Source organism: Melanostigma gelatinosum (genome assembly GCF_949748355.1).
Source record: "Melanostigma gelatinosum genome assembly, chromosome: 8".
Lineage (NCBI taxonomy): Eukaryota > Metazoa > Chordata > Actinopteri > Perciformes > Zoarcidae > Melanostigma > Melanostigma gelatinosum.
In genome coordinates, this window is record NC_136641.1 from 15,749,944 (window position 1) to 15,758,828 (window position 8,885).

Consider the following 8,885-nt stretch of genomic DNA (forward strand, 5'->3'; position numbering starts at 1 on the left):
CTTGCTTTCAAAACTGTAGGCCTTCAAATTCCCGTATTATTTCAAACTCAAGTCCAAGAATATCTTACAGTAAGGCCGAACAGTGATGTAATTCATGGAGTGAGATGCAGGGAAATCCCCATCAGCATGTGTTTCCAGATGCTTCCCAGAAGTGGCAACGGAGATAATTGGGGTTGGTTAAATGTAGGAGGATCCTGAAAAAAGATGTTGATGAGTACAAGCAAGCTAGCAATGCTTGTAAATGAGAGGATTGTTTTTGTTGTTACCATGCAGACCTATGGGAAAAAGTTTTCAGTCAATAATGATTATGATTTGGTTTAACTACAGTGCCCATACTGTAGTTCATTAGAATATGTGGAAAATAGTTGATACAGGCACCATTGCTGGGGATCTACATCTGGGAATTACAGAACAAATAACCTTTATGTTTTACTTTCACGATAGAAGGAACAGGGTTAGGGGGGTGGCTGTAATGTTAATTTACAGTAGGCTCGCAGAAGACAGAAAAAACACAGAGATACAGTTAGTGGAGTACAACACACAATGTTTGACTTTACTTGCGAGACATTATCAAGTTGCAACTTTCCCCACGGAAGGGACACATGTGTTACAGATGCTCGTGAGTCTGAATGGCATACATGTATTTTATTTCCTGGCTCCGCGCGGTGTAGTAGCGCTTTGACCTAGTCCGCAGTACGCATGGCTCTGTATCAGCCAATGGGAAAGAGCCTTATTTACTGTACGCATGACGTGTCCGCTGCGCAGCCGCAGTCCGCTAGCTAGTTTGCTAACAAGAAAGAAGATGGATTCTCCAATACTGGTAATGTTAGCGCATGAATTAATATGCCACAGTATATGTGTCATTCAGGCTTTTAATTATAACTTATTTGCGTTGACATGTGTGGTTGTTTCTATAAACTGCATAATCTAGTTGGAGTTAACTCGACAGGGAGCTAACTAAAGTAAACGGTTGTTGGCTAACCAGCTAACTTGGCCTCAGAGACGTTAGCTTGGTCGTGTGTAACGTTGTGTGTTTGTTGGTGATGTGGAAGTGTCATGTCTCATGTGTCATGGCGAACGAGCAATCATTATTACTATTTATATTATATTTGTAACTCTGATTGGATTGTGTTTTCATTCATCCCTTGTTAGCGCATCCACCGCCGTCCTGCCAAAGTTTGATGTTATGTGTTAGCAGTAATGTTTCGATTGTTGACTTCTCGATACGTTTGTTAAATGATACTCGTGTAGATTGAGTCGGTGCTTAACGTCTTCTATCTCAACAGGAACCATCCTTGTACACTGTCAAAGCTGTTCTGATTCTGGACAACGATGGAGACAGGCTGTATGCCAAGGTACGATTGAGACAACTGTACAACGACGTTACCATTAATAGTTAAACATTTCTCAACAGATCGCCCTGGTCCAGGGTCCGCCTGGTGATATTTTATATTTTTCTTATCAACAAATCACACACTACAACCAGCCCTGGTTTACATTACCATAGTACCTTTTGCACTACCCTCATTCCCACTAAACCAAAATAAAGTAACAATATATATATATATATATAGCTTTATTTTATTGTGTTCTATGCTCTTCTAAATAGTTGTATATACAGTATGTTTTATGTGTGTGTTGGGGCCCAAATGCACACAAACACTTTTTTTTAATGTAAAATTGGGCTTATTCTTTGGTTAAAAAGTATGACCATTTAATTGAATTGTAACCATGTGGTGAATTCAGCAGCGAGCTCTTCCGTCACATGTAGATAATTTGCCAACATCCCATTAAATAAGAATACAGAACAATTACAATCCTCTGCATGTGCTGTGCATGTTCCCATCACACTTTTGATCAACTTATTTCCATTCATTCTTGGTTGCAAAACAATTTAATGTCTGCACAAAATGTCAAAGTACCCCATTAGTTAACTTACTAGCTCGCTGACTCACCACTTGGCATCTTTCTCTTGTATGTATTGAACAAATTAATGGATTTATTTGAATATTCCCGTAATTTTACAACCCTACCTCTGAACTTGCAACCAATAACAAATGTAAAGTACTGTCTCTGATGCCAGAACTTAATGTAGTGCATTCCTCTGTGCCATTTACCGCAGTTTTTACTTCAAAACTACTTTACACACACAAAGATCCACACTGTGGTGATATGTTCTTTAATTACCTTGAGCATGTCACGGGCACTGCAGTGTGTTTTCAGTCAACACCCCATCCACCGTCCTGACGCTGCAAATACTGACACATGCAGCAACAGCGCTCGTTGATTTAGACATTTTTACTTTTTTTGTTTGTTTGTTTGTTATAGATTTAATTGCACAGTGTCACAGACTGAATGTGGAAAGTATTTAGAGATTGACTGTAAGAAAATATGAAATACCGCCAGAATCAAAATTCAAACAACTTAAATTGGGTTATAGGTTTACATGGCAACCTATAATAACGTCTTCACTTTCATCGACAGTATTATGATGATACGTACCCAACAGCGAAAGAGCAGAAGGCGTTTGAGAAGAACATATTCAACAAAACACACAGGACGGACAGTAAGAGATCTTTCCTACATTACATTAAAGATTGAAGACACTTTCCTGCCTCAGTGCGTCTCGTAACACGCTTTGGTTGCTTTCTGTGTGTCCGTAGGTGAGATAGCTTTACTCGAAGGCCTCACTGTCGTCTACAAGAGCAACATAGACCTCTTCTTTTATGTGATTGGAAGTTCCCATGAAAATGAGGTAAGCCTAATTCTAGGTTTTACATTTAGTAATTTCATTTATTTTGACTTGGTGTTAAAATAGATTGTGTTGTCTGCGGTCTGAAGTGATGATGCATTTGCACCTATTTGAAATTGAAGTACTGTTACATGGTACTTCTACATGTTTATTTATTTTTAGTTTTCTCCAATTCAGCATGCCATTGGTTTTATGTAGACAATAGATAAATGTTCGTATCATAAATAAATAAATAAAATAATCGAATAATCATACAGATTATTTTCATGAAAATATTCTCAACAACATAATTAAATTGATCAGAGAAGTTTTCACTTAACTGGCTCAGAATTTTGGGGATTATTTGGGAAACCAATACTGTGGTATACAGTACATGTTGCTATAGAAACTAAATGATAATGTCAATGTGAACTCATCTGTCTATTTGTCTATCTGTCTAAAGAGATATTTCTTCTATGTTTTGCAAATAATAAAATTAACTTCATCCATTATGAAATCGGGTGTTATTTATACTCTCGATGTGTTCCTTATTTATAACTACAACAGTTGAGTCTGCACAGACGGATACAAGTTCGTCTTAGCTAGAAAACGATGTGCCTCGAGGTCCAAGGAAATATTGTAAAAACCATAACAAGTGATTCCACACATGTTATTTCCTGAATGATTTCCTCCAGATGATAGAACGACGATGTGGGCTCATTAGACACGAACACAATCTAATATATTCTTTTATCCTCACCAGCTAATGCTGATGGCTGTTCTAAACTGCCTTTTTGATTCGCTCAGTCAGATGTTGAGGTACGTTTTGACAGCTGTTATTTTTCTGCAAAACTTCAACAAAACTTTCTTTTTTGTGCAAATCTTTTTCTCATGTCTAGAAAGTTAAGCTTGACGTGTATGTTGTCGTTTTACTCTGTAGGAAGAATGTAGAGAGAAGGGCTTTGCTGGAGAACATGGAGGGGCTCTTCCTGGCTGTGGATGAAATTGTAGATGGAGGGTAAGCGGCTTGAAACTTGTTTAAGTCTTATTAAAAAAGAGCCTGATGTTAGCACAGCATGTTTTTCTCAGGGATTAATAATTGTTGGTCTGTCTCTTTGCTGCCTACTGCAGGGTGATCCTGGAGAGTGACCCACAACAGGTTGTGCACCGCGTGGCTCTCAGAGTAAGCTCCTCTACTCCCCTTTCATAAATATTCCACAGTTTGATGTTTGTTATGTCTGATATTAACGTAACATAATTGTTCCTGTAGGGGGATGATGTGCCTTTGACAGAGCAGACAGTCACCCAGGTGAGGAAAACAATCCTTGTATCTCTCCCTGCTATAAGGTTTTAAAGCTCCATTAGTTTATTGACTGTTGAAGCTCATTAATTCAGAAACTATGACTACAAGGGCATTGTTATAGCATCATTCTCCTCTACTCCTACTTTATCACGCAAGTCTAAGCTGTCATATCTGCAGGGGCGGAACAAAACACAACTATAATTTTTCCTAATTTTGACATGACATGTCCTTTTCATGATGGATGGTCATCAATCAAAAATCTTTTATGAAGAAAAACACAGCAAAAAGTGATCAAATTGATCACCATATTGCAGCTGCCCAAAGTGCAGAATAAAACCTACTTTGCAGACCTACTTTATATCGTGTAATTTTTCACCCATTGCTTGGATTTCGGTAAACTTTTAGATACAAAGCTGTTCCAGCTGAAATAATGTTTTCAAATTCATATTGATTTTCCAACATGATTACACAATAAATATTTATAACATAACGTCTCAATTTACAACCTAATATAGATTATCTGAAAAAAATCACAATTTGTTCTTATGTCCTCCATCTCCTGTAGTTTGGGTGCCCCCCCCCCCCCCCCCCAAGTTAATTAGGCCCTTGCATGTATTGCATTATCTTCTATGAGTAACTGTGTACATGACTAAAAGTTATCCATTGTAAAGGTGTTGGTATAGCCAACAGTGGTTCCTATCTTTTAGTTCTTACAGGAGTCGTGTCTGTGTGTGAGCTCCTCTTGATTAATGTTGTCATTTAAGAGGCCTGAGACTGGCTTCCACCATCCCTCATCGAGCCAGGATTAATGGCTGTCCCCAGTCCCCATACTTTATGGTTATGATTCTCCTATCATTCAGTGAATTAAGATGATTAATTAGATCTTGCATTTACATTACTCGTATACCCTTTTTGATCGTTTATTTTAACAATTATATGCATGTTTGTTTTTACCATTGTTCCCAATAGCCTCCTTCATAAGATGCCACTTGTTTCGCATGGTTTTTTCCTTAAAGGTTTATCTCTTACTGTAGCCATTCTTATACTGGCCAGGACATTAAGAGGTTGCACAGGATTCGGAGCATTTATATAGCAGCAAACAACTGTTTTCTATGTACAGATATGGTGGCGTACTGTCAACCTGAGCAGAGCATGAAGTCAATATCGTTGTGTGTTGTAATCTGAGCTTCTCTGTGCTTTGTTGATAAAGCCGGGCTGGCCGGTCATGTCTTCTAGTGCATGTGAGCGCTCCTCTGCTCTCACACAGCCCCTCTCTCCCGCTGCTGATGTTTTGTCATTTGAGTGATCTGCTTGGTTCAAACCTGGTTTTCATCCACAGGTTCTTCAGTCTGCCAAAGAACAGATCAAGTGGTCGCTTCTCCGGTAAAGTCCCCGCTGCACCAGTCCACCAGTGAGCCGCTGTCGAGCCCAGCCTTAGTGGCACTGATCCGCATACTCCTTTTCCTCTGATTTCCACTCCTTCAATTGACGCTGTGAGGAGTACCACTGGCTGACCCAGTCACACTCCCAGGATTACTGCTCGACAAAGTTAAATTTTCCAACCTTTTTCTTTATTTTTTGCACAGACTTGCATTTGTTTGACCTAATCAACATGAGGATAAGATGTGGTGTACATTCCAGTACTGCCTGTTTTGTTAGTTTGTTTTTCCATGAAGGCATCTAGGTGTTAATTAAACCAGTGAGTCGCTCGTACATGTAAACCTCATCATAGCCTGTTGCAACATTCCACGAGTATTCTTGAACAATAATTGTATCCCATTTGACAGCACCGTCATCTTACTGTACAAAGTATTGAGGCACTATATGATTTACATGAATATTGTGATTTAAAAAAAAGGTGTACAACTTGTACTGTAGTCATACCAACAATCTCAACGGTATGTATGTTGTGAATACGTGTTGTCCGGGGATCCTCCATTCATCAGATACTTACAATAAATATTTGTTGACACCAATGTGAACAGCTGTGTTATGTCCATTAATTGCCATACATTTTAGGAATGCGTTATTGACGTGAACTCTATAATTTAGCGCGTCGTACTTTTTATATCTGTAAATGTAGCAGTTTTTTAAGCGTTTTTTTTTTTTTCAGAGCTGCCATGCTGTGCGCTCTTTGTTCTTCAAAGATTCTCCGCAAGAGCCAGAGACGCTTGAGCAAGTGCTCCATCTCCTGGCGTCTGCAGCAAACTGCCAGGCTGAGGTACATAAATACTGAAGACAAAGAGAGCAGAGTGGGGAGGAGACTCATTCATGCCGCTGTGATCGGGAGCTTACACTGTACTATGTTGCAGTGACATGCGGATAAGTTTTATGGAGTCATGCTTGATTAATTTCCGCTCTGTGGAGAGCCACATGAATTGTGTGCCTCGATGTGTGCACACCCACCTTCAAACACTAACCCCGTACTCTCATTGTAATGCAAATGAAGGGTACACTACAGAGAGACGGGGCACTACATCATCTTGGTACCTGATTCCTATTACAGGAGTAGAAATGATCTATCTGCATTCTTCCAGCCAGGTAGCTCCATATGCTCTCATGATGAACACTTGAAGGTATTTTTCCTGCGAGAGATTTGTGTTGGGTGTGCAACCAACAGATCCAACCATGCTTAATTTGAACCACATTAGGTCGGTATTACAGATCACGTCGCCTTCCTTCCTTGTCTGTACAATCGGACACCACCATCTACTGCAAGTGGCATGCAGCGACATGTCTGTTAGACTGAGTAAAAGGTCATTTAGCTATACTGTTTGTAGCAAGTTTGCCTTGCTTCTTTCTCTCCATACCTAAATGATTCACTTGGCCGAGGCATCAAAGTGAGAAGCCGACGGAGTGAAAGCTCTTGATGTAGAGATGTCTTTGGCCCCGGAGCGGTTTGTGGAAAAGATCACACAGAGTGGGAATTTTCAGAATGCGGAATGTAAATCGGAGCATTTCACCCGTGTGTCTGCCAGACTGGGACATTTCTCTTCCAAATAATCAGTTGAATCTTGCAATTATTGCACCACACAAAAATTCGGCAAACATTGTAGTGCAGAAAATAGCCCAAAGGAAACCAGTCTGAGGCACAGAAATACTGCAATTGAATCTGTACATTCTGGAGGGTTTGTGGAGCCGTTTTTTAAATTTGTATGAGGAAATTACATTGTAGTTATTCTGGGGCAGATGGCTTACTTGATTTCAGTTATTTAGTTATTACTGCACATGAAATACCTGCATGTTGTATATCAATATACCAGTTAACTGCTGGCAGACAACAGCTGATGCCAAAAAGGCAACAGAGTGTGTGTGTTCACGCCTGGATGCATGCATGTGTGTTGATGTTTTCACACAACAGAGGGGAGTGTAGTCAATGAAACGGTTATTGACTCTGACCTGTGGACCTATTGTCGTGGCTTTGCTTCAGTTTGATTCAGCCCCTGAATCTGTGTCTCTTTATTGCTGCACAGATAGCATGGATGGGGGCCATGTTGATGCTACTTTCAAAGGGTTTTACTGGAGAGAGAGCAGCAAGAAAGGGAATGGTAATCATTCTAAATGGACTCCATTATCACACCCGTTTACTGTTATCGCACTAGTTTGCTGGTATAATGAGGAGCTTCTGTCTCAGTGTGTGGTTATAGTGAGGGAGAGGCAAACATGAAGGTTAAAGAGGACGAGGTTAGCAGAAGCAGACGGCAATAAATGTGATTAGATGAGATCCCAGCGAGGGCCGGTGGGAGAGGGAGAGGGTTAAAACAGATCCCACCCAAGGTGGCTGTCCAGACCCTCACTTTTCATCTCGATAGCCCTGCAGCACCGTCAGGGGCGCAGTGACTTGCTTTCATCCGCTAATTACAGTTGCACCACCATAAAAAAAACCAGCGAGGTCATTTATATTAATTATACAGGCACGAGTATAACCGTTTGAAACGCCATGGCTTGACATGCTGTACATAACATGCAGTAAAATTTTCAGAGACGTGTGGGCTCGAACCTTGTAATTGATCGATGCATACAGTGAAAGAGTCGCTCTCTTTCGCTCTTGTGTGTGTGTGTGAGTGGATTGTGTGCATTAGAGTCAATAAATTATCATCATCAGTAAGCTTACAGTCTTTATGTCATAGTCAATGGGCCTCAGCACCCATCCAATGGCTTGCCCTGCTAAAGAGAAACTACACTGGGGACAACCAATGACAGCATGTTGGATGCAGCACAGTAAACATATTAAAGGAAGTGTCATTATATTGTCCGTGCAGGACAGAGGCCAAGACCCACATGATGTTTAATGACCCAGTGTATTAAAATTAACAAGGCCATTTTACTTCTACTGCTTTCACATTTCCATCGAGTAGATAATGCATAGATTTAACATAATGATATTAACATAATGTCAGGAGAAACGACATCAGATCAGACCGCTCGTTGTTTATTGTTGAGCTGCATTTTCTCATTTTTCTAAATAAAGTCAACCACCCTCATACCCGCAGAATCATTATATACATTTGAAATGTTTATAATGATTAAAGGCTGCTCAAAGCGCATATAATTGTGTGTGTGTGTGTGTGTGTGTGTGTGTGTGTGTGTGTGTGTGTGTGTGTGTGAGAGTGTGTGTGTCTGTGCGTGCGTGCATGCAGAGAGGCGGTATGAGCCCAGTCCTGCCCCCTTTGCCTCAGCAGCACCTCAGCGGGCTGACGTGGTTTATGGCTCCAGTTGCCCTCTCTGGGTCTGTTTATGAACAGAGAATCATGGCCACTACAGGAAAAGCCAGCCAAAAACAACACCTCCACCATTGCACTCCTGCCTGCCTTCGCAATAACTCAACGCGCTGTTTATGTTTCCGAAGAA

At 40.5% G+C, this 8,885-nt stretch overlaps 1 protein-coding gene across 1 annotated transcript; it reads left to right on the forward strand.

The window, feature by feature from the left end:
• Nucleotides 1–733: 733 nt before the first annotated feature.
• On the forward strand, nt 734–6,016 carry copz1 (COPI coat complex subunit zeta 1). The gene is made up of 9 exons (XM_079272823.1): nt 734–820; nt 1,287–1,355; nt 2,485–2,566; nt 2,664–2,755; nt 3,495–3,550; nt 3,672–3,749; nt 3,863–3,914; nt 4,002–4,040; nt 5,374–6,016. Exons 1-9 carry the CDS (start codon nt 746–748, stop codon nt 5,419–5,421), a joined length of 591 nt encoding a protein of 196 aa, XP_079128949.1. The 5' UTR covers nt 734–745; the 3' UTR covers nt 5,422–6,016.
• Nucleotides 6,017–8,885: the final 2,869 nt, after the last annotated feature.

What these genes read in the sequence shown, in the direction of transcription:
- copz1 (XM_079272823.1), top strand. Translation starts at nt 746, where the DNA reads ATGACGTGTCCGCTGCGCAGCCGCAGTCCGCTAGCTAGTTTGCTAACA. An exon ending in TCGCTCAGTCAGATGTTGAG is followed by an intron (nt 3,551 to 3,671) that starts GTACGTTTTGAC and finishes TTTACTCTGTAG; the next exon opens with GAAGAATGTAGAGAGAAGGG. An exon ending in TGCACCGCGTGGCTCTCAGA is followed by an intron (nt 3,915 to 4,001) that starts GTAAGCTCCTCT and finishes TTGTTCCTGTAG; the next exon opens with GGGGATGATGTGCCTTTGAC.